A 26,558-nucleotide genomic window follows, 5' to 3' on the forward strand; every position below is an offset into this window, starting at 1 on the left:
GAGGTGATCGTTTCGCTGACAGAAACTTTGTGGAAAGGGATCCATGGGGTGGACCTAGCGTCATGATATGGGCAGGGATTGGACTTAATGCGAGACTTGGACCCATGTGCTTTCTGAATGTTGGTCAAGGTCGGGGACACGGCGTCACTGCTCAGCGGTATATCGACCAAGTGACCAGACCCCACGTTGTTCCATTCTTTGCACAACATCAACAACACATTTTCCAGCAGGACAACGCTCGTCCCCATGTTGCCAGAGCTACAACATCCGTGTTCTACCGTGGCCAGCCCTCAGCCCTGATCTGAACCCCATCGAACAATTGTAGGATGAGGTTCAAAGGCGTCTGCACAATGTGCACCCAGTCCGTACAACTGCCGATGAACTACACACAGCTGCTCTGGATGTGTGCAGGAGGATCCCTAGGGCCTTCACAAAACATCTGATCCACTCAATGTGTGGCAGTGATCAATGCTAATGGTATTGACTGACATTTTGGGTATTGACCCAAAACTGTGTGAGACGATAACATTTGAAAAAAAACAATTATGTCATCTGTCTTTTAATCCATTAACTGTCTTCAGTCAACTTTTCATCAATCTTGCCCTCTTAGTATTTCTTGTCTTTACTGTTGAAAATAAATAACATGTATACTGCATACTCAACTTGCGTTTCTTTTGCATGTGAGTATACATGTATATGACATAGATTGTATGATAAACAACTTTCACTTGTCTCATATTTCTCAGATATGACATTTGTATCAGCCTATACTAGTTCCAACAAAAATATCGAAGGGACTGTAACAGAAAATGAATATTTATCATTATAGCGTCTTACAATCAAAGAAATGTTCAATTGCTTTTGTTATCGATATCTTGTGGACTATAAGTTAAACTCATGTACATCTCAAGAAACTGATCTAAATTGTGCTCATGACATTCCACTATATTGGCAGTGTGTCATGATGACTCCAAGATTTCATTGGTTATGTGAAACCCTGCATTCATCATCTTCCCAAGGCAAGGGAGGTAACTGACTAAAATTCCAGTTTCCACCCTTGCCGAACTAGGCTGGAATTTCTTGACTCGATCGTAGCCCCACCAGTGGCTATTACAAGTTATGTCCCTCCTCTGTCCCTCCTATTTACCAATCAGATTACATCTCTCATATCACTCGCATTTGCTTCAAATAAAAAGGTGTCGCCCAATGAAGACGATGTGATCGATAGTCAAGATCCATATTGTAATGAAACAGGACTTAATTACTAAAGGGCATCAGATCACATGAGCACCTTGATTAAAAACATGACAAGACAAGAAAATATCTGTTAACACTAAGTTGATGGTACACATGTTTTGCAAATTCTGCAATCGACCGAAATCTGCGACTGTTACATGATTTTGAATGGACTATGAATAGGTTCATTAGTCCAGCCAAGATATAACTCTCTAGTTTGTCAAGGGTGGGAACTAGACCTTTATACACAGATTATATGAACTAACCTGAATTTAATAAGAAGTTATTTCATGGAAAAAATAAAATTGGCCAAACTAAATCATAAAACAAGAAAAAAAATACCCTGGCCTTGGCCCAAATCAAAATAATGTTGTGGTTCAAATTTAATTTAATTTAAAAATAGGGTAGGTATAGAAAGGCTGTTCTTTAATGACAACCAAACCATCCTGCAACAATGCTGAAGAACTTCTGTAAAGTTATCCAAATTTCAGTGTTTGAGATTAAGCCTGTAAGGAGACTTTGTCATCATCGTAGTGATGAAGGCAAAACATTTAGGGTATCCTCAGTGTAATGTTTCGTTGTTTGCATGATTGAGAACTCTGGAATCGAAGTAGTTTCAATGTTTAATGACATCACAGCATTCAAACATTGAGAGCACCATGTTCTCCTTAACACAACGAGGCGCCTTGCTATTGGTCATGTGACCATGTACATATGTGCTATAAATAGCATGCATTAAAATCATTACGTTCAGATGCAAATACTGAGTGTTCAAGGACCCCAGGATACCTTTTATTTTGAGCACTGTCTGGAATATTTGCTTTGTGTGTGCTATTTGCTTTGTCATGAAGAGTGGATATGACTGAGAAAAACATAGGGTAATGACTATCCATTATAAATCACAGTCAGTCTGGTCATCAGAATGACAATGAAATTTGCTTTCTTGGCCTTATATTTCCCAGAATCTGTAAATAATATCTGTACAATTATGTCCTTTTTCATGTACTCAACAACCCAGAACCATATACAACCTTATATCTCAAAATGATATTGAAACAAGCATTATATTCCAGATACTCACCACTCTACTCTGTGACATCTTCAAGCACACGTGTCTTGGCAGTGGCCTCCGACCCCAGGTGACGGTAACACGGTGCACCCCTCTGTCTGCCGCCCACCCATCATAGCCCCACCCAGTCTCCACCTCGCACACCAGTCCCCCCTGGCCACATGCCTCCTTGAACAACTCCCCTGGCGTCCCCCACTGACTTGTGAAATACATCTCCTGTCGACACAGAGGAATGGAGGTCAACGGCAGTAAGGCATATTTACAACAAATATTTCATTGGATGGTTTCTGACTTATGCTCACCAAAATCAGTCAGTTCAAAAATATATTTGAGTAGCTCATTGTTATTTTAATATTATCTGCCATGAAGTTGTTTGGATAAGTATGTTATGTGGGAAGAGATAAATGCCAGAGAACGGAACTTCATTATAGCACATTCAGTTTGTCAGTCTCATTAAAATCAGATCTTTTACTCCTATACGATCTATCAGCGTAGATCTGAGGACACTTATGGATGGTCAAGAAAACTGGCTAATCAACTTCTAAATTTCAGACCACCATATCTGATTTCGGTATATCGATAATGAAATTAATCAGCCTGTTCTGAATGTAAACGATAAAGGCATCACCAAATATTGTTGTGGATATTTCATATACCCTTTCATTTCTGAGTGATTTGGCATCTACACCCAATACAGACTACAATCAAATATTTGCATTCTGTGTGGGTTTTAAAACTGATTTGAGGTGGCAACTGATTGGCTGATTACAAGTTCACCTCATGCGACCTTCTGTGGAGTGGGCCTGAGATCTTCGGGGAGGAAGGTATCATATTGGAGTAAAACATCTGATTTTATTGAGAACAAAGTTGTGAAGTCTGTAATTAACTGGAAAAAGTCTCACAATAAGAAAATAATTGCATGAATCTAAACACAAATCATTGTTTTGAAATGGAAATGTGCAACTCAAGTGATACAATTGCTTCCAGTACATACCTGTGACTTTGATAGTGAAAAGCCAGGGATGAAGATTTTCTTGGCCATTGAGAAGACCATTGCAAGCAGCCCAACATATTCGTGAGGTAGGAGGTTGTAGCTCAGAGAGGTAAAGTTTGTCAGCACTATGTTGCTGAACAAAATCTGTAACACTCCAGATATGATACAGTCAGATATAAAGAAAAGTCAGATATAATATTCTAATCAGAGAGCAGTAGTAATTAGCAGCGTTCAGAACTAAGCATGAACGTCTTGGCACCCTCGTTCTAATCCCAATGTTAAAGTTACAGATTCAGGGGGTCCCTATTTTCTTGCAGTTCACCTTTGGTAGGAAAATCTTTGCGTGGTGAACATGCACATTTGCATTTGACTGAATAAAAAAGAGTGACCTTCACAGCATTAGAAATTGGCACTAGCCCTATCGTCCTTATTAAACTGCCAAATAGTAAAAGTATCCTAAGGACCAGTAGAAATTGACCCATTTTAAGGGTTTTGCTATATGTTATCATCATAAGGACTAGTGGACGAAAACTGTTAGTTTCTAACCCTGCTTCATATTATGTTTATTTTCCACTTTTCATATTTTAGGGTTGGCAGAATCATCAAACAGTTATAGTGTCTTGCCTCACTTGGACTTATCAGCTGCTTCTCACCTTGTAGTCAGAGTACAGATCCTGTACGTAGGCTTGTGTCAGGGAGGGAGTGGAGGCGGCCTCATACAGGTTGTGGACATCCTTGTTGGAACATGAACAACGTACACCCTCAACTGAAGTACACGAATTGAAGTGAACATCAAAAAATAAGTTTGAATGTTTAGTGGTCCTTTGTCATGAGAGTAAAGTCAAAAGTTAAACGTTTTAGTCCCTAGATTCAATGCTACAACTGCAAACCTGAAGGACCCTAGGACTTCCCCCATCACACCCCCCACCCACCCTCGTTTAAGCCAGTTATATCATGGGGTGTCAGCTTAATTTGGGAGGAAAGCCCAAAATGATGCAGGTCACAGATGTTTACTATTTGGGTGAAACACACAAGTATTGGTATGGTGCTGACAAACCTCAAAACATAATCAGCGCGAACCAGGATTCAATCCCACAATCATAGGTTTCTTGTGTGCCCAAGGGATGCAACTCTGCAAGACAAATTGCAGTGCCATAGACAACTGGGCCACCCATGCCTTCGAATGAGGTATCAAAGTCAAATTATTGTGATGACTCTTCCACAGCCTTTGACTTTTGCCACTTGCCAAAGTTTGAGTTTGGTAAAAGTTTGGTTAAGTAAGTTCACCAGTTGATATTTATGTTCAATGAAAGTTACTGGAAATAACACCGAGAGACAAGTAGTGAGCAACAGAATCGTAAGTTTGGCACAGTCTACTTACCACCATCATGTTTGAGGAGAACAGAAATGGACGTTCTTTTCTGGTTTTGTCTGGCAGCCTTCAGCGCCACCTGGCACCCACCAATTTCAAGAATACTGCCAGGTAGAACCTCCCCCTTCATAACATCCCAGTAATCCACTGGCTCACCCGTCACAGACATTGTCGGATCTGAACAATGAGAGAGTATCTGCTCCATATTGTTATATCATCCAAAGCAAAAATAATGGGTTATTCAAATATTCCTCATAACAATTTTTTGCAATATTTCAAAAATGATTTTGATGATCTTGAACTTATACTTAAAAAAGATGGATGATATAAATGTGCCAACTGTTAACACTCACAAAGTGAGTGAGTAAGTCTGGTCAATGCCGCTTTGAACAGTATTCAACTTATATCACTGCATGTCAGCTTGATGTGGGAGGAAAGCCCAAAGTGATGCAGGTCTCAGACGTTTACCACTTTGGTGAAACCCAAAAGCATGTGTATGGTGCTGACAAACCTAGAAACATAATCAGGGCGAACCTAAACTCGAACCCACACACAAAATCTATTTGTAAAAAGAATATCTGTATACTTTTATTAAATATTTACATTATTCCCCCAGGTTTCATTTCCATTTGCGATACAACATTATTTGAGTTCTGATTATGCATTAAGGCTGAAATGAATACACTGTGAGCGGAATACGATACGTATCACGAATATAGGGTAATGAATACGAATATTAATTCACGAATACATCAAGTCAGCAGTTGATAAATTATTTCTTACATTCAGTGAAACGATAACAAAATAAATGATTTCCCATGGTTTGACCATGTTGACAGTAGGGTTGGGAATTGGACCAAAAAGTGTATTGCGATATATTGCAATATTTCAAAAACATATTGCAATATTATTGCAATATATTGGGAAATAATTTCTACCAAGAGAAAAGCTTTTTTTCATATCCCTTTGACAAATTTTAATATGAAAGCTGCAATGTTAACAATTTGGTCAAAATTATGAACCAATTTTAATAAATTGTACTATTATTTTTATCTTCAATCAAGAGTATGAAGCATTTGTTTTGTCTTTGTTTTGATTTAATAAAGTAAGACTATACATCATGGCATATACATGTCAGTCACAGTTTGAATAATGAGGGAAAAACCGATACGCCAAAAACGTATCGCGATACGTATCGTGATGAATTTGTATTGCAATATACCGGTATACCGATAAAACCGCACATCCCTAGTTGACAGTGTTAATTATTATTATAGTATACATTCATGTACTGCACTTATTCAGTACTAGCATCTGCTCAAATGCCACAATGACCAGTGACCACATTACTGTCAAATTAAATCCATAAGAATGTTGTCTTTTTTAAGAAATCTATGCATATAATAAGTTCTTATGGATATTTTTAGGTACATGGTATGTAAATGCACATGACTGCATATTCATGGTTGCAGTTTTTTAATTTCTTTTGTAAATCTTCGATTCTAGTGACCACGGATAACGAATTCAAATTCATGAAGGGATAGGGTTCGATTCACTGAATACACAAGTGAATCGTAACAGCGCTAGTATGCATCCTGTCTTGTTTGTACACATGGTTTTTTTTGAAAAACTTGTTTTATTACAGTGGCATCTGAAGATTGTTCCAATTTCCAACTTGGTCCACTAGTCCAAAGTCTTGTGTAATTAATATGAGGTTCTGTCTCATAATCTTAGCTAATAATGGCACTAAAATGTATGCTGCAGACTCAAAACCTTTGGCACAGACTGTACTGCTATACTAGTATGCCATACAGGGATTTATCAAGACCTGCTCAAAGGCACTTAGTTTTTGAATCCTGGATAAATCCTGGGAATAACATACCTTTTAGGTTATTGACGAGAAAGCCTTTGGTGTACATATTCCATATTTCATCAAGAACTGCATCCTTCTCCATGTAATGTTTGCTGGATTTCTTGAAAAAGATACAACAGGCATTAATATTCATGAAATATAAGGAATTGAATAGTAGCACATTCAGGTTAATGATGGTCAAATGCATGTGTTGCAGCCATAAAATTTCTCAGTCCCGTTATGACGCCTTGTCCACATGACCAAAGAGGTTAACCCTGTCAGCAAGCTGACAAGGTAAGGATGTCATCTGTGGGATGCCTCCACGCCCTGCTACATATGTATGATCTGAAGAACTGAAACAGTCAGCAGAGCTATATAGTGCTTATTATCAAGAGATGGGTACAAAATGTCTGAATGGGAATTGTTTCCCACAGCCCTGGCAAAAACTATTAAGATACAAGTATAAAAAGACCTGATCATGCATACACTGGAGTTGCCTGAGGCTATTATCTTTACTCAATCATATAAATGTCAGAAGAAATATGTGCATAGTCAGAAAGAAATGCGATGATGATGATGATGATGATGATGATGACAACTAAAATACAAACGACAACATAAATGACAAGTTTTGTAAGGAACATTAACATGCATGCTGTAAAGGGGACAACATACTTTGTCTTTTTCCGCAACGATTGTCTCTTTTTTCATATTAATGCTATCAATAACGAGCTGTTTATATTTTTTTATAATGTTCATCTTTTCACTTATATCGCCAGTAGAGCGGAAGAAATTCCTCGATACGTTAATTATGTCCATATCTTCATCGTCGTGTACGACGTCGTCTGCTAAAAGTGGGCGTGTCCCAAAGACATGTTCTGTTCCGGATCTTTCAAATGTAGTTTGCGTGGATTGATTACGATCGTTCTCCGTGACTGTTACATTACCACGAATTCTACTACCAGAAACGACTGTTGCAATCAGCAACACCTTTGCGAAGGCCGAAAACTTAACGATGAAGTACATGTTAACTGGTGAGACACATTACGTGTAGCTTCTGAAGCGTGACCTACACTCGCGTACTAACAGTGGAACCGGTTTAAGTGTGAGCGTGACTTCCGTAAACAATGGTGATGGATTCTGGGATGCACATGTTTGGGAATCTTTTCAAATTATATCTAAAAACTGTCATATTACAGAATTTTTTTAAGACATAGTGATACATGAAAAATGTAATTTAGTGGAAGAATGGGTAAAACATAAGTCACATGAGATCTCGGGCTACGAGATGATGACGGTGATTGCAGACGTAGAATCAACATGGCCGAAAGCGTGACAGTCCAGCCGGTTCTCAATGAGACAAATAATGATACTCTTGCAAATGCAACAGCCAAAATCCCGGCCACACCAGAGGGTATGGCCGTTGCATACACCAGCCTATTTCTGATGGCTATTTTCCCGATTTTTGTTGGTGCCTTCCGTTCTGTGAAACACCATAAGGAGCAAAAGGTATTCCCATGCTTTCCGGATTTCGTCACGACCATGTTGACAACATGGAGGTTTTTCTTATTGTGTTGATTAAGGTTTTTAAAATCAATTTTGCCATGTAGATCTTGCATGTTAATGTTTGCAAAATGTCTTACCGTTATTTTAATTTACCCATGCTCATTTTTTGTGGAATCCATATGTTTCAGTTTATTAACATCTGGAAAGGAATTGGGCTTATTAAATTTTGAAATTAGTCTATCTAATCTAGAATATGCAAGTTCAAAATTGTTTGAAGTACTGAAATGACTTTTGACGCACTTATCTTGGGTCACGTATTTTCGTCAGCAGTATAAGTCCATAAGGAAACTTACCATATGTGATTCTCCTGCAAAACATTGAGAAAGATTTGTTTTCAAACACACTAATCAAGGGAGGACAGGCTTTTATTGATATAAAGCTGTGTTTATCATGTTTATGATCCAGTGTGTAATGATGTTTGTTTTCTAAATATTCATGTTTGGAATGTTATAGTTTTGAGATGGATAAAAATCTTAAGTGTCTGTACTATGGTGTTGTGCTGAAACCATATGTTACCCATGTTCAACTCTAACATGGTTAATGATGTTAATTACCAGATGATAATTTTCACAGATTTCATTTCAGGAGTCTGGTGAGAAGCCAGATACTATGTCCAGTAAGGATGCAGCAATGTTTCCCATCATCGCAAGTTGTACTCTGCTAGGAATCTACATTGTATTCCAGGTATTAAGATGCATGCAATATAACTTTGGTTTTAATTGACCATGTGTACCACTCTCTTATTTTTGTAGCAATTATCATTGTTAAACCATGTAACATATATTCTAAATGTTCCCTTTCAACAATTTTCAAAATTATTTCATATAATGTCGATATAATCATGTGAACAGACATACATGTAGTTGAAACAAATATTGTTGAACAATATTGAAAGCTGTGTACACTCCTATGTACTTCATTATAGTTGTTATACAGTCCTTGATCTCTTTCATTGTTACAACATTTCATGTCGTAAGTTAAATTTGACATGTGTGAACTTGCTTTTCTTTTGTTTTGCAGTTATTCTCCAAAGAGTACATAAACTTACTTCTAGCTGTGTATTTCTTTTTCCTCGGGGTTCTGGCTTTGGCCCATATTGGAAGGTAATCAAAATGGACAGAATCAGACTGGACATGATTAGTTACAACTTGTCTGTTTGAACTTGTCCACCATTTTACACACGTCGTACATTTGGTCTAATGTTGAAACTACCTCTGTATATTAACCATAAGCCAACGTTACAACATGAAAAGATGTAGCAAATATCTCTTGATGCAGAGTTGATGGTACGCATGCTTTGCAAATCCTGCAATTAAATAAAAATCGGCATGGCAGTTCACAAACCGGATGTTGATTTTGTTACACAAATTTTATTGGACTATGCATAGACTTGTTAGTCCAGCCAAAATATAGCTCAATAATTCTAGCCAAGTTTGGCAAGGGTGGAAACTGGACTTTTATGGACAGTTAACTCCCTTGCCTCTAGACGATGGTGTGGGTCATCCGAGTTATAACCATATAACACATGATGAATATGTAGTGGAAGTGCCGCTGATATTTTACAGGAAAACACATCACGATTCAGCATTTTCAGTATAAAATATAATGACTTTGAGGAATTAAGCATGTTAGACCAATTTGTAATTTAGAAAACATCCATCAGATTATATTGTGTCATGTTCATTTTGAGAGAAATTTACTAGTCCTTTCAACTTTTCACTAATCTCAGTTTAGCAGACAGTGGCTTTACTCATTCCTCATTAAAACATGCATGGTATTTAAGATGTAAGGTTGTCATGATTGTGGATGTCTCACTTTCCTGAGAAACAAATCATCATGTAATCATGGTGCTGTTATTTTCAGCCCTGTGGTGTCTAAGTTTATCCCACCTTCATTCCCCAACCTTGACTACCACCTCACATTCACTCAAGGGAAGGGTGACAAGAAGGAAGGTAGGATGATGATTACAATCCAGAACAGGGATGCAAACCAATGAAGAAAGGTTTTCTTGTCCCAGTAGACCCTGGACTTTATATTTTTTAGATTGGTTTACAGACTGAACTTAAATTCATTTTAAAGGTATTACTGCCTAGCCTCATAATCATGATAATCACAAGTGATAAGCGATGCCTGCTCATACAAATACTATTTACAGCTTTACTGGTACTCCTAGCAGTCTCCAGTGTGTGGTTAATAATAACTACTTTTCTATAGCACCACATCCCACACCTGTTGGCATTCTCATTGCACTACAACATTTGTATTCTGGTTAATGACTCTGTGAAAATCATTCTCAACTCCCTGGCGAGTATATAACCCAACCTACCTATGAAGCGCTAGACTGTAAACAGTCACATTATCATCTCGCCCTGTGGATTACCATGTTAAGGCTGTAATATGTAAAGATTTCACATAAATGCCAATACATGTAATATGGCCAAATTAAAGACAAAATGGAGATTTTGAAACGATACATTTTTCTAGTACCAGTACTGATGGTACTCTGCCAGTAGCCTCTGGTTCATGTTTTGTTTTGTGTGATTTTTACATAATGCATGTTTACACATAGTGGCTGGGGGGTACAGGTGGCCCAGTCGCCTAAGGCGCCGCGATTCGCTGTGCAGAGTTGCGTCCCCTGGACACGCCAGAAACCTATGATTGTGGGTTCGAATCCCGGTTCGCCCCGATTATGTTTCTAGGTTTGTCAGCACCATACCCGTGCTCGTGGGTTTCACCGAAGTGGTAAACGTCTGAGACCTGCATCACTTCGGGCTTTCCTCCCACATTAAGCTGACACGCCGTGATATAACTGGAATACTGTTAAAAGCGGCGTTAAACCCAACTCACTCACTCACATAGTGGCTGTAAATTAGGAACACTGGTTTTATAAGCTTTATATGTTTTTCATTTCAGAAATTATGAACTATGAATTTGACAGAAAGGATCTAGTGTGTCTAGGACTGTGTAGTGCTGTTGGTATCTGGTATCTTGCCAAAAAGGTTGGTTTAGAAATACTAATATAGTGTGGAAATCAGCATAAGCACAGGCTTTGCTTTGTTATTGTTTAAAGACATTCTTTTATATCTCTACCAAATTTGAAGATATTTTAACGGCATTTTTGATGACAATCAATGTCCAAAAGAATGAACTGATCTGAAACCTTGATTAGTAATGATTAATGAAGTTTGTCTCAGGTTAAGCATATATTGGATATTCAGTTACATTCTTCAAGTTCACAGAAGAGACCTATGTTCACATGGTTACTATTTATTGAAAATATATGAACATGATTAAGTATGCACCAGTAATTTCATTAAGTTTTATTCTGTTCCTGTGTATAAGGCCATGTAGTTGTTATGGTTGTACCCAAATCAGCATTAAAGGACCTGACAGACTTCCAACTTGTGAAACAAGAATCCTTTGTACTTGTTTGCTGAAAAAGCAGATATTCTTGTCTTAGGGGACGACTAACATGATCCGGTGGGCAGGCTCTCTGACTTAGTTGATGCATGTCATTGTATCTCAATTGCATGGATCCATGCTCGTGATGCTAATCACTGGATTATCTGGTCCAGACTTGTTTGTTTAAGGACTGCTGTCATATAGCTGGAATATTGCTGAGTACGGCGTTAAACAACGAACAAATGTAAACAGAACTTCTTGGTATTCAAAAAATAACATTTGAAAACGAATGTCAGATTTTATGCAGTTTTTGTGAATATTTTAAAGAGGAGGATGCTGTCTGTTAATCAGTATGACTATAAACTGGTTCTAACTGTATATTTCTTTTCAGCATTGGTTGGCCAACAACCTATTTGGACTTGCCTTTGCTGTGAATGGTGTGGAGCTTCTGTCCCTCAACAGAATCAGCACTGGCTGCATCCTCCTGGGAGGACTGTTTGTGTATGACATATTCTGGGTAAGTCACATGGTATTATATACCTCCAGTCTGGGGGGCCCTGGGTGGAATATGTCCCCATCTCTCTGTTGTGTGTGTTGGGGGCACTGGTCATGCTAGTGGGCTGTCGTTGTGGCATGGAATAATGCTCATAATGTCAACCACTGGTTTGTCTTGATTATTTTCGGGTTGCCTTGATATCCTCCCCACACTCAGAGTGAGCATGGTTTACACAACCTTCAGCAATATCGCAGTGAGGGACACCAGAATTGGGCTTCACACTATATACCTATGTGGGGAATCAAACCCGGATCTTCAGTGTGACGAGTGACTGCTTTAACCATGTTAACCACCAGGTTACCCCAAGTGAAACACAAACTGTTCACTTTAATCACATAAGGTGATTTCATGGATCTCAGTTATTGGTTGTTCTCAGGCACATGAGACAGCGCTTTATCTGTTTTCTTTGCTACTGCGTCTAATTCTGTTTGATTTCTAACATGTCTTGGGGGAAGTTATCTAAGGTGCTGCAATTCACTGTGCAGAGTTGTGTCCCTTGGGACACACCAGAATCCTATTATTGTGTGTTTGAATCCCGGCTCACCCTGATTATGTTTCTAGGTTTGTCAGCGTCATACCTGTGCTCGTGGGTTTCACCAATGTGGTGAACTTCTAAGACCTGCATCACTTCAGCCTGACACCATGACATGATTGGAATACTGTTAAAAGCGGCGTTAAACCCAACTCCCCCACTCCCTGACTCTTAAATGAAGTTTATTTCAATGCTTTTTCCAGGTGTTTGGAACCAATGTTATGGTCACAGTTGCCAAGTCATTTGAAGCGCCAATCAAACGTAAGTTAACAGTATTGATTGTTATTATATCACAGTGCTTGATGAGAAATGTTTATCAGTCTCATTAATTCATCAGTCTTCACCCCTAAAACATAACTGTGAAAGACATGCAGAGAATACATGCCATGTTATCTCCTCAATAACCATGATAAAGAGATCCAAAGATTGTGGGCTCATAGCCCATATTTCCCTCATGATATCCTTGATTTGATGCTTTTAGTTTTAGTTTCACGAAAATGGTACACAATTTAAGAACTGCTTCAGTTTTCCACCCACATATAGCGGACACATTATACAGCTGGAAAACTGTTTAAAATGTTAAACTCTAGTCACTCACTGACTGTGCTGTATTTCAGTGGTGTTCCCTCAGGATCTACTAGAGAAGGGCCTGGCTGCCAACAACTTCGCGATGCTGGGCCTAGGGGACATCGTCATCCCAGGGATATACATAGCTCTACTGTTACGCTTTGATGTCAGGTAGGTTTGGTGGGATACCATGGTCTACCTGAGACAGCTTGATGAGTGTTGGAAACACTGATGTAGAACTGACAGGATACAAAGTTTGCCAGCTTTCAGAAGACAGTTTAATCAAAATCTGATCTTTTAGTTTAATTTGATACCTCTCTTTGTCAGGATCAAACACATTCTCCTTATGGTATGTGGGACATAAAAGAGGAACTGTAAGTTTAACTCTGAGTGAACGTTGACCGCCTTATCAAGAGGAAGGTTGCATGGGTTTTTGAGCTAACCAGATCTCAGCTTTCTAAAATGGTACAGCTTCATTGGCAAACTGGTATTTAGTCATATATGGATGATTGAAAAATGCATCTGAAACAAACAAAAAAGTGTAAAATATCCATGACTGTTACTATTTCTCATTCAGAACTGCCAGTTTATGTTAATTTTAAGTTTACAAAAGTCGGCTATGCTGCTTCGTATGCTTCAGACTCGTACTGAGATTATGAAGTATCCACATTGATTAGTTGATCGCTTGACATGACCTATGGATTTTTGTCAGATCTTGACTGAGAGTGATACTGAATCATGGAGAAAGCATAGAAAAAGATGTGGTTTTAATCATCTTAGTGATGTTCTGATGGCATCCTCTGTGGTTTTGGATCCCAGTTACATACAAGCATTACAACTAGAAGTTGGAAGAACATGAATACATGGCACTTTTTATGGATAGCAACTTGTTTTATTCTTTGTCACGACATTTAGTGCCACTTCCTGCTCCTTCAGGTGAAGACTAATCCATTCACCTGATGAAGGAGAAACAAGTAGCTCTGAAACATCGTAACAAAGAATGAAAAAAGTTGCTCTTCATAAAAAGTTTCAAGATTGTTCATCATGTTCATATGGTGTGGGACAATGCTGATGTTGATGTCTAAGAATATCTGCAAGAACATTCTTGTTCTTATTGTGTAAATTTATCGATGTTTCAGCCTAAAGAAGAACTCTAAAGTCTACTTCTATGCTGGCTTCGTGGCCTACTGCCTGGGTCTTCTCACCACCATTGTAGTCATGCACTTCTTCAAACATGCACAGGTACCTCCCTTTCATGACTTGTAGGCGTTGAACCTGAATCATCAGTATTCAATATTAAGCTTCAAAGGAATATTGTCATGTGAACATTTGCTTGGATACTTGTGAGAAAGCTGATATTTGAGCCTTTGACAGGTCATAGCTGTGATCAGATATGATGGATATTCACTTGATGTGTCCAAATCATAATACCAAAATATTTTCATAGTTTAGAAAAAAAGTAATCAGGCTATTCATGGAGTTTCCTGTAAGAATTTGCTTATAGAGACCCAATGATTTGCAGTCAGTAGCCCATGTTCAGTCTACAGATCAAGATTATGTGCATGAGACACTGTCTTAGCGGATTTGGTTAATCTTTTGATGTGAATCCTACAGTTTGACTTAGTAGATGAAAAGTGATGCTTGAGCCAGGTCTCCCTTCAAAGAGCATATGGTGTTTTGTTGCAGCCTGCCCTACTATACCTGGTGCCGGCCTGTGTGGGAGTACCCATACTTGTTGCTTTAGTCAGAGGAGAGGTCAAGGAGCTGTTCAGGTCAGTCACTTGGATATTTTGGGGATCAGGGCACTCACTAGAGTCTCTTGAAGGGGGCAGGGCACTGGGTCGAGTCTTTTTAAGGGGGTGGGGCACTGGGTTGAGTCTCCTGAAGAGGGTGGGGCACTGGGTTGTGTCACTTGGAGAGTGTACGCACTGGGTTGATTCACATGGACATGTTGGTGGTATGTGTTAGGTACGGGGTGGGGAATGGTGTGGGGCACTAGGTATCATCACTTGGAGGGGGGTGAGTGCTTGGTAGAGTCAATGGACGTGTTGGTGGTATGTAAGGTACAATACTACAATAGTCTCACATTGGTAGAATAAAAACCTAGTTCAGAAAAAGTGTTGTAACCTCAGAAACTAGTAATCTTATGAGGTATTTTGTCATTTGTCATGTTTGTCATGACTGTTTCAGTAATCCTTGTGTACGTGTGTCCTTGGTCTTCACAGATAATGATATTAAGGAGAAAAAAATGATGTACATTTCATTTCCTGTTATTTCTGTTAAGACAACATGTCCAGCTTTGTTCAGATATATTTCCATGATGTTGCACAGGATGTTTGCATATCTTTATTATGGCATGTTGAGTTTCTACATATTTAAGGGTATTAGAAAATGAAAACAAATATTTTATCACACTTATTCAGCATAGAACATGAAACTAAGCATCAAAAGCTGTTATGTTAACAACTTGTTTATGTTATATTACTTTACTGGAAAAGGAATTATGCTAACAAATATATAACATTTGAATGTTTGGAAGACTTGCAAACAAAACCAACCCACAACACATATCGTACCCATCTGTTACCATTGTTACTGCAGAAATCCAAATTTTTATCGTACCTCTATGCCAGAATTATGAGATCTGATTGGTCCATGTGGTCTTGATAAAATACTATGTATCCAACCTTAGAGGAAAATAAATTTCTCAGTGGGAGAATTAATCCCTTATACCCCGCCAAGAACAGGTGAGGCTGCACATGGATTTCTTAGAGGCTGTATAAATCTCTTATACCCCGCTTTGAAGCAAAAAGCCAAACACTTTTTCTGAGTCAGTAAAAGTCACATGACATACATGTAGCACAGGTTAATCTCATCTCAATGGAACAGCTGTTTTCTATCAATTTTGAATTTGTTTTAATAATAAAACCTAACGCTGGACGCATAAAGCCCAATGTACCCTTGTGATCCTGCTACAACTTATAAAAGTCCAAAGTGATATCAAAAGGTTGGTAATATTATTAGGGTTTTGCTGCTACTATGTGATGCTTACACAGCAGTTCTGCTTTCTACACAGTTATGAAGATCACTCAGAACAGAAAGAGGAATTGGAAGGAGAGAAGAAAGAAGAGAAAAAGGCAGAAGTAAAGAAAGACAAGTGATAGGATGTACGGATGAAAGTCTAAATCAAACTGCCTGACTCCAGGGACTCATTCATGGACAACTCTGGTCATACTAGGATGCTGTAAAGAGGGGCCACTCTAGCAAACCTCTGTATATTTCTGCTAATGTTTATTTTTTTTTGTCTAATAGAAAGACAACTGGACATCTTCAAAGGAGCTGTTAGCTTCTAGAAGGAATGTTGAATGTTTATTTGCCTGACTGCTGTGAAGCATTAATTTGATGATGTGGATGTGGTTGGTGTGTGACCGTAACATCTCGACGCTCTCAAATACATTTTAAGGATAACTTCATTTTGTACTTTTATCTGGATTAAGATAGGTCTTTGATCGTTGCCATAATACCTTGACAATGTTTTTAAGTTCATAAGCATAACATGTCGGATATATTTTGTGATAGTTAATAATGAAAAGTGCATTGAGAAGCTCCCTTCATGATGTAAAGAAAAGTAGCTACTAACAAACAAGTCTCTTGTAAAAGAAATAATATCACTTTCCTTTCACCATTACACAGGCGTTTGTTTTGCTATTTTGTTTTCTGACCCTTGTTAACTTTCTCTCACGTTATTTTTGTTTATCATGTCATTTTGTATGTGTGGCTTTAACGAGAGGAGGAAGTGTGGTCTGATAGGACTTGATCAGGAACACGAGGATGTCACCAACAGGGGGAGAAATGAAAGCATGTTTATCATATAGTGATTGTCATGACATACTAAGAGATTTGGTAAAGTAGTATTCATGCAAATTATGTAATCTGGTAAAAGGGTTTCTCATGTATACAATCAATAAAACAATTATTGATAAATTTTCATGTAAATAGTTTGTGGTTGGGATGATAAATGATTCTGGACTTACATTACTGTTTGATTTTGAGCAAAGCATAGTTGTGAGTGCATGGTTGTAGGAACGAATTATGTGTCATGTTTTGGGTGGGATGACGTCCTTGAAGCATGATGCAGCTGAAGGATTTCTAAATCCTTTCTAAATGTATTGTTCAAGTTGAATGATTTATGTGTGCTACAGATTGTATTTCTGTTTGTGTGAACAGAGGTTCGTCTCCTCTTGCGCCTACCAGGCACTTTAGAAAAGTAGCCAAATGTTGGTTACAATAACCTGTCTATCTTGGGGTTTTCACATGGGCTCCATTAGTTGTCTAATCTTTTCTATGTTATTTTATGTTAAATTAATTTAAGCATACCGGTAACGTCTTTTCCTTACAGAACATTACTATGTGCCTTTAAACCAAATAGTATTTGATACCAGAACTTGTTTTGGCACAATAATCCACACATTTCTATGGTTTATTCTTATTTCCCACCATAAAACCCTAGTAGAACAGATTGCTTCTTTCATGCTTTGCTTTATGAGTGCCATATTATCATGAAACATAACTAATGCCAAAAGAAAGTCTTATTTTCTGGCTTTCAAGCATTTCATTTTGTCCCAATAGTGTTATATTTCATTCATCTTCAAATGATACATTTATTAAAATGGTTTGGATGTATGTGGTCATGTTTGGGTTAGATCGTTCTCAGTACTATCTTGATAGTATATTCACAAGGATATTGTTTAATGCAGTGTAGAAAGGAAATCACTGCTGTGAGTGTCGGAGGGCGTCTTTACGAGTGATTGTTGAGTTACTTCCCTTGAACATGTTGAAATCATGGCACTGCAACTTATCTTGATCAGGTAGCTACATTGCCGACATTGCATTAATTATTATACACTCACTTTAAGGAAGCCTTTCCATATATCATCTGTGGTGAATACAGCCATGTTACCAAAATTGATACTTACATAATCCTAGTGTTACCATGGCTCCTTCCATCTTATTGATCCTGTTTCCTGTCAATACTTCATGGGTTGTATACACAGTGTATACACTCACAAACCAACTGTGAATACATACACTCATTTGCAGTGTAGTCGCTATTTTCAACCAATGAACCCCTGCCTGGTTCCAGCGGAGGGAATCCTGCGAGTCCTCAGACCAATGAGTGCTCAGCATACGTCTTGTGCAGCATGTGCCATGGCCTTGCAACCTCTTCATGTTACTTCACTGTCGGGCAAGGGGTGGTAGGGAAACCTAGTGGTTAAAGCATTCGCGCTCGTCTCGCCAAAGACCTGGGTTCGATTCCCCACATGGCTGCAATATGTGAAGCCCACTTCTGGTGTCCCCCACCGTGATATTGGTGGTATATATATATTTTTTCTTGTCCTGACTCATACTCATGTGTATGAGTCAGGATAAGTATAAATGATATTTTTACTCTAAAAAATACATATTGCTAAAAGCGACGTAAAACCCACCTCACTCACTCACTCATGTTTGGTCAAGGGTAGATCGCACAAAATTCATGTGCAAAGTATAGGGCTTACTTCATTACCTGAGTGAAATATACGCCTAACTATTACATGGCATGTCAGCCATATGTATTGGGTGATGTATACAAGCCTTAGAAGTGTTGACAGGGAATTTCCAAATTTGGTTGAATTTCTCTCAGCAGAGTTTGAATGAATGGGCAGATAGTATTTTAAACATTTTGATATGTATTTATTTTGCTTTGTGGATATATTCATGTTTATTGATTGAGGGTCATTGTTGTTTCTGCGATTTTCTGTTGTCTGGGATTTGTCATTTATTGCAAATGATTTTTGTTTACACTTTTATCTGATTATGAATATCTGTTTGTCTTCAGATAACTTTGAAACTACAGCAACAGTGTTTTTGTGTTTGTTGAAACCATGTTGATAATTTAATTAGGTTAGGGAAGTTGTTGTATTACCTGAAAATGGACAAGATTTCAAATAAAGACATTATTTCTGAAATAAAAAATACCTTTAACAGATGCATGAGTTTCGTTTTTTTTGACAGATTATTCTGTGGTGAGAATTCCCCATTGTGCCCTGATGATGTAAGAGCTTACTTAATAGTCTCTGCAGTGTGTGGATAGAGCAGTGTGTGGATGGAGGGGTGTGTGTGGATAGAGCGGTGTGTGTATAGAGGGGTGAGTGGACAGAGCAGTGTGTTTATAGAGGTGTTTGGATAGAGCAGTGTGTGGATACAACAGTGTGTGTATAGAGGGGTGTGTGTGGATAGAGCAGTGTGTGGATGGAGCGGTGTGTGTATAGAGGGGTGAGAGGATAGAGCAGTGTGTTTATAGAGGGGTGAGTGGATAGAGCAGTGTGTCACCTTTTGGAAAAGGGGAGTGAACTCACAATGTAAAAAATGAATGTAAATATTTCGGGAAACAATATGTTTTCGTTAGCCAATTAATCAGTTATTTTGTAAAAAAAAAATTGAAATCGTGTCATAACAAAATAATTTAGTTTTATGTTATAGTTTGTTTTTAATATGACAAGATCAGTGAGGATGTGACATATTTGCCAATCGGATTCGACCAAGTCCATAAGGACAATGAACACAATGCCGTTTAGAAAATGGTCAAATGTAACAAATGTTGTATTTGAGATGACACTTTCTAGTACTTTTTTGGGGTCTTAAGTCCCTTTCGGTATTGGAACCCACACTGACAGAGTACTGGCGATTTAGGTGCTTCACTCTGGCAGTGTAGGTTCGAATCCCCGGATGGGACTTGACCCCCAAAAGCACTAGAATCTGTACTTTTACCAAGAAAGTGTTCTCCAAAATATAACATTTGTTCCATAAGGACAAGACTGACCCCCAGCCATGTCGATTAATGGGAAAAATGCAACTGGGCAACACCAATTACTCCATGGAGTACAAAGATAGGATTTCTGAATTAATCACATTGCATCATAATTTGATTGAATTTGGTGTTCTCATGATTCAGATTGCATGCGTGGTGGGGCTTCGGTATAAGAATGTCTACAAAATGTTTGTCATAAAACCTAATGACATGGGGGAATCATCAAATTTTTCACATTAGTTGAATCTCATTTGATCACCCGGAATCGCGAAGACAACTTAACACAAATCTCAAAAGCACGTCTGAATTCTCTCGACAAAGGCAGAATGTATATCAAAGACGAAATCCTATAGAACACGTATCTTGGTCATAAAAGGTGCGATTTGAAATTATATATAATTTACGTACACAATTATTATTATTAAAAAAATATTGACTCTGCGTCCCAAATACAGTCGATACCTTTTTATTTGCGTCCCGAATACCCCCGAATACCGCCGAATACCGCATGCCAAAAGGGAAGCCTCTTGGGAATGGAACCAGTCAACACAATGCGTAAAGTAGACAACGAATATGGCGTGTTTCGATCAGAAAAAGAAGGAAACAGCGCTCTTTAAGATACATGTACTATTATATTTTCATAATGTAATTAGGTTTACTTCGTAAAAACCCATCGAAACGAACAGGTTCATGATTTGAGTTAAATACACTGACACACGACACACACACAAACATAAACACCACGTCAAAACGACGTAATAGCACTAATCAACAATAGATGAGAAAAGGCGATCAAAGAGGAAGCACGTGAGACATTAATTAGAAGGTACTTCAGTTTGGAAAATGTATATTTCAACAAAAGTATCACCTGGTTTTACAGTCTGTACTTAACATGGTGACATTAGCTAAATGAATTATTTAACGAAATTCGATATATATTTTCCCCTGGTCTCACCCCATTTCTCATATACCTTAGAATCACACATGCCACGGTTGACTTCTCCCTCAATCCAATGCTTGTTACCCCAGTGGACCAGTCCCGATCAAATCCATTTGTCCGACGCCTCTTGAGAATATGAGACTTACAATTCACCACTTGTATGCTCCGAATGTACGAAAACCTGTTCAGGCATACTGTAGATAAAGTCATCATACAATGTATATTAATTATTAGATTTTCTCCCCCGCCGACTCACTACCGACTTATCATTTTAACATCATCAGTCACGTGGGAAATCCATTAATGGTGAAGCCTTTTGTTGGTCCAAGTACAGGATTAAAATGTAATGACCCTATCTTACCATCGGTCACTTGACACCTCCCCCAGTCCTGGTAACGGGAGCGACATTAAATTCCCTCATCCTGTTTAGTAATGTAAATATAATCAGTATTTAATTATCAAAATAGGTTATTTTTATTATGGTCATGATAGTGTCAATATGTTTGGAAGTGACCGATTGGAATTCCGGGTGAGAATACCGTATTTCCTCTATTAGATACCATAGATACCGAGTCTCCAAAACACGCCGGGTCATTCACATGTATACGCTCTGTCCAAAACTTGAAACTGCGCTTCTGTGAGACGCCAGGTCTCAAGACAACAGTTTCCTATATAATATACTGTGAATTGTTGGTGATGTCTGTCTCCTGCAAATGCATCCTTTGTATGACTGTAGAATTGGGGATTCGGTAAGGTGGTGAGTTGCCACTGTGTCAGCATTAAACATTAGACACTTGGCATTCTAATAAAGGAAATACGGTACGTCCTTCGCAACCTGTTCTTGTAAGAGGCGACTAAATGGTTCGAGCGGTCAGGCTCTATGGCTTGGTTAATCTAAACAGGCTGTTGTCATATATCTGGGATATTGCTGAGCGCGGCACCAAACAAGCAGAAACGACGTACATTTAGCATGAGGAGGACCCAGGGGTATACGGCACAGGGTACCACAATATCATGTCATTCATCATAACACATCACTGAATGACCCAGTCTCATGACAGATCTCAACCCATAGAGGTAGCAGATGTGGTGAAGTGAGATTGCTGAACGATTGTACAGTTCAAACGCGAGCTTGCAAATGTTATCACTGTGAGGAAATACGCAGTTTCAAAATATCCTGGAAACAAATCAATTTATGAAATTTGTGTTACATGTCTATTGTATTGGTACATGTGTACAAATCCAGTTATGCAATCTCATTAAATTCAGATCCTAGTCCTCGCTATCACTAAACAAAGTTTAGAGGTACGGAAAACTAAGAGCTGATTTTAATGACATTGCCAGTTGTGGCAACGGATGTAACTTCACTTTGTTTAATAAGGGGGGCAACTCTCCGTGGTCTGGTGACCGTCGGTAGACGTCGTCATAACCCGCAGTCTGATGCATCATGTTATTTAAGCGAGCAGATAAACAGTGGTTTTACCTTGAGTACAACCTGCTTTCCGAGTCTTGTCTTTCTTAAAAACATCACGTTTCATTTGTGACACTTTTTATTCATCTTTTAGACTTTTAGTTATTTTCGGCTTTTTAAAACGCGGTTAAAGTTTCTGAAAATGTGTTATACCTTTATGAAAACGAGCATTGGACTAAGCTAACAATGGAGACCGATAGAGTTGTCAAATTATGTAATATGAGAGTTGTGAAACATATCCTCCTTCATGTCCAAGTGAAGGAGGTTTCGTTGTATTTAACGCGGAAGCGGTGAGGAATAATTATTTTTTTTCATTCTAATCACATTGTCTTATATGTAGAATAAAAAAATAATGTGGATTCATTTCATGATAGGGGAAAGGATCGGGTTATATATTTGTTTAAAAAATTAAAAAGATCTGTCTTAAGATGTGATAACTGTAATATGATTGTTGAAACGTTCGCAAAAGAAAAAGATTAACAAAGACAATACAGTATAGTTCCCACAGAGATAATTTAGATTCGCTGCAAAAGTAAATAGTTAAAAAACAACAACTTTTATATGTGAGTGTGGTATTGCGATACAATAGGCCGTTTGATATTGTTCATATAGTTAATCCATCAACTAATAATATTTGATATGTACATATGCGTGATTAAACGGGCATTTTGGAACATGTTGCACACATCCAAATAGCACCCGCTGAACCCGAATGTTTGTTAGTTTAACGCCGCACTCAGTACTATTCCTGGTATGTGACGCCGGTCTGTAAATAATCGAATCTGGACCAGACAATCCAGTGATTGACATCATGAGCATCGATCTACGCAATTGGGATACGATGATATGCAGCAACTAAGTCAACGAGCCTGACCACCCGATCCCGTTAGTTGCCTCTTACGCCAAGCATGGATTGCTGAAAACCTATTCTCACCTGTATCTTCAGGGGACCAGTGATGAATGAATGCTGTTTTCAGCAACAGTCAACTAAGTTACAGCTTATACTCAATAAGATTAAGAACAGGTGTTAATAGAATTTCCTATGAAGCAAATGTGTAAAATGACTCCAACACAGACACTTTTTTTTTACCTCCATGTATACAGACTTAGTGATAACAATAGATAATCAAGTCTGGACCAGACAATCCATTGATTGAAATCATGAGAATCGATCTACGCAATTGGGATACGATGATAAACAAAATCCCTCCATGTCACAGAGGATGAGGCAGAGCCCGAGCGTGTGTCACGCTGCTATGTATATTTTATGAGCGCTTTATAATCAACCCCATGGGAGACTAACGCGCACATTATTATGGAATACTGTGTGGGACATTCTCGCGTTGTTGCAATCTCGACCTTCGGATCCAAGCTAACTATGCAAAAAGTGCGAGATTGCTTGATCGAGAGTGTCGCTAACAGAATTCCATACATAATTCCTGTTTAACTTGAATCTTTTATTACCCGATTCAAGACGTCTATACACATATAGACCCGTGAAGATCCGGGAAGAATAGGCCTTCAGCAGCCCATGCTTGTCAAAACAGGTGATTTTGCTTGTCGTAAAAGGCGACTAACGGGATTAGGTGGTCAGACTCGCTGACTTGGTTGATGCATATCATCGATCCCAATTGCGTGGATCGATGCTCATGATATTAATCACTGGATTGTCTTGTCCAGACTCGATTATTTACAAACCGCCGTCATATAGCTGGAATATTGCTGAGTGCGGCGTTAAACAACAAACCAACCAACTATACACATATAAGAACCTTTATTGCTCGAGACGTGTCACAAAACTCCGGTAATTCGAATTAAGTAAAAAAAAGATATCCGGGTCTTTCAGACACGAGCCCTACTCAAACTGTTATTGTAAGGAGTTTAATACTGCGATCACATAACCTTTAAGCGATAACACAACTGATTGTCAACATGGCTGGACAGCGAGATACCAGATGTGAATAGCATTACCCGATCAATACTGTACAGATAGAATGGTAGACCGATATACGCTGGCCTACAGTGAGATAATGGATGGGTATAGTCGAGTGAGTGGGTATAGTCGAGTGAGTGGGTATAGTAGAGAGAGTGGGTATAGTCGAGTTAGTGGGTATAGTAGAGTGAGTGGGTATAGTCGAGCTAGTGGGTATAGTCGAGTGAGTGGGTATAGTCGAGTGAGTGGGTACAGTCCAGTGGATAGGTATAGTCGAGTTAGTGGGTGGGTATAGTCTAGTGGGCGTGTGGGTATAGTCGAGTGGGTGTGTGGGTATAGTCGAGTGGGTGTGTGGGTATAGTCGAGCAGATGTGTGAGTATAGTCAAGTGGGTGTGGATATAGTCGAGTGAGTGGGTGGGTTAAGTCGATTTGGTGTGTGGGTATAGTCGAGTGGGCGTGTGGGTATAGTCTAGTGGGCGTGTGGGTTTAGTCGAGTGTGTGTGTGTTGGTATAGTCAAGTGTGTGTGTGGGTATAGTCTAGTGGGCATGTGGGTATAGTCGAGTGGGTGTGTGGGTATGGTCGAGTGTGTGTGTGGGTAAAGTCGAGTGGGCGTGTGGGTATAGTCTAGTGGGCGTGTGGGTATAGTCAAGTGGGCATGTGGGTATAGTCAGTGTGTGTGTGGGTATGGTCGGGTGTGTGTGTGGGTATAGTCGAGTGGGCGTGTTGGTATAGTCGAGTGGGTGTGTTGGTATAGTCGAGTGGGCGTGTGGGTATAGTCTAGTGGGCATGTGGGTATAGTCAGTGTGTGTGTGGGTATGGTCGGGTGTGTGTATGGGTATAGTCGAGTGTGTGTGGGGGTATGATCGGGTGTGTGTATGGGTATAGTCGAGTGGGCCTGTGGGTATAGTCTAGTGGGTGTGTGCGTATGGTCGGGTGTGTGTATGGGTATAGGTGAGTGGGCGTATGGGTATAGTCGAGTGTGTGTGGGGGTATGGTCGGGTGTGTGTATGGGTATAGTCGAGTGGGCGTGTGGGTATACTCTAGTGGGCGTGTGGGTATAGTCGAGTGGGTGTGTTGTTATAGTTGAGTGGGCGTGTGGGTATACTCGAGTGGGTGTGTGGGTATAGTAGAGTGGGTGTGTTGGTATAGTCGAGTTGGTATGTGGGTATAGTAGAGTGGGCATGTGGGTATGGTCTGGTAGGTGTGTGGGTATGGTCGAGTGGGCGTGTGGGTATAGTCGAATGAGTATGTGGGTATAGCAGAGTGGGTGTGTTGGTATAGTCGAGTGGGCGTGTGGGTATAGTCTAGTGGGCATGTGGGTATAGTTGAGTTGGTGTGTGGGTATAGTAGAGTGTGTGTGTGGGTAGAGTCGTGTGGGCGTGTGGGTATAGTAGATTTGGTGTGTGGGTATAGTCGAGTGGTGTGTTGGTATAGTAGAGTTGGTGTGTGGGTATAGTAGAGTGTGTGTGTGGGTATAGTAGAGTGGGTGTGTGGGTATAGTTTAGTTGGTGTGCGGGTATAGTAGAGTTGGTGTGTGGGTATAGTAGAGTGGGTGTGTTGGTATAGTAGAGTTGGTGTGTGGGTATAGTAGAGTGGGCGTGAGGGTATAGTCTGGTAGGTGTGTGAGTATAGTTGAGTTGGTGTGTGGGTATAGTCGAGTGGGCGTGTGGGTATAGTTGAGTTGGTGTGTGGGTATAGTAGAGTGGGTGTGTGTGGGTATAGTCTAGAGGGTGTGTTGGTATAGTCGAGTGGGCGTGTGTGTATAGTCTAGTGGGCATGTGGGTATAGTCGAGTGTGTGTGTGGGTATGGCCGAGTGTGTGTGTGGGTGTGTGGGTATAGTCTAGTGGGTGTGTGGGTATAGTCAAGTGTGTGTGTGGGTATAGTCGAGTGTGTGTGTGTATAGTCGAGTGTGTGTGTATAGTCGAGTGGGCGTGTGGGTATAGTCAAGTGGGCGTGTTGGTATAGTCGAGTGGACGTGTGGATATAGTCTAGTGGGCATGTGGGTATAGTTGAGCTTTTGTGTGGGTATGGTCGAGTGTGTGTGGGGGTATAGTCGAGTGGGTGTGTGGGTATAGTCAAGTGTGTGTGTGGGTATAGTCGAGTGTGTGTGTGGGTATAGTAGAGTGGGTGTGTTGGTATAGTCGAGTGTGTGTGTGTATAGTCGAGTGGGCGTGAGGGTATAGTCAAGTGGGCGTGTTGATATAGTCGAGTGGAC

At 39.4% G+C, this 26,558-nt stretch overlaps 2 protein-coding genes across 3 annotated transcripts in view; one reads left to right on the plus strand and one right to left on the minus strand.

Annotated features, from left to right (window-relative positions):
- Positions 1 to 7,595, minus strand: part of LOC139480179 (uncharacterized) — a 42,271-nt gene extending 34,676 nt beyond the window's left edge. The window contains exons 1-6 of the mRNA XM_071263210.1: positions 7,199 to 7,595; positions 6,554 to 6,644; positions 4,681 to 4,848; positions 3,953 to 4,065; positions 3,300 to 3,443; positions 2,318 to 2,521 (exon numbers count right to left, since the gene is read on the minus strand). Of these exons, the coding sequence (XP_071119311.1) occupies positions 2,318 to 2,521; positions 3,300 to 3,443; positions 3,953 to 4,065; positions 4,681 to 4,848; positions 6,554 to 6,644; positions 7,199 to 7,549 (1,071 nt within the window). The 5' untranslated portion in view covers positions 7,550 to 7,595. The remainder of the gene's footprint in view (positions 1 to 2,317; positions 2,522 to 3,299; positions 3,444 to 3,952; positions 4,066 to 4,680; positions 4,849 to 6,553; positions 6,645 to 7,198) is intronic.
- Positions 7,596 to 7,832: 237 nt separating this feature from the next.
- Positions 7,833 to 19,172, plus strand: LOC139478626 (minor histocompatibility antigen H13-like). Of its 2 annotated transcripts, none has more exons than XM_071261184.1 (11): positions 7,833 to 8,032; positions 8,663 to 8,773; positions 9,110 to 9,192; positions 9,953 to 10,041; positions 11,003 to 11,088; positions 11,883 to 12,008; positions 12,783 to 12,840; positions 13,197 to 13,317; positions 14,286 to 14,388; positions 14,833 to 14,918; positions 16,223 to 19,172. In XM_071261184.1, the coding sequence occupies exons 1-11, from the start codon at positions 7,844 to 7,846 to the stop codon at positions 16,305 to 16,307; spliced, it is 1,137 nt and encodes a 378-aa protein (XP_071117285.1). In that variant the 5' UTR covers positions 7,833 to 7,843; the 3' UTR covers positions 16,308 to 19,172. The 2 variants fall into 2 exon arrangements, with proteins under 2 accessions (XP_071117285.1, XP_071117286.1); XM_071261185.1 differs by having other exon boundaries at positions 8,675 to 8,773.
- The last annotated feature ends 7,386 nt before the right edge of the window (positions 19,173 to 26,558 follow it).

Source organism: Haliotis cracherodii, unplaced genomic scaffold (genome assembly GCF_022045235.1).
Source record: "Haliotis cracherodii isolate W230 unplaced genomic scaffold, xgHalCrac1.p SCAF_4, whole genome shotgun sequence".
Classification (NCBI taxonomy): Eukaryota; Metazoa; Mollusca; class Gastropoda; order Lepetellida; family Haliotidae; genus Haliotis; species Haliotis cracherodii.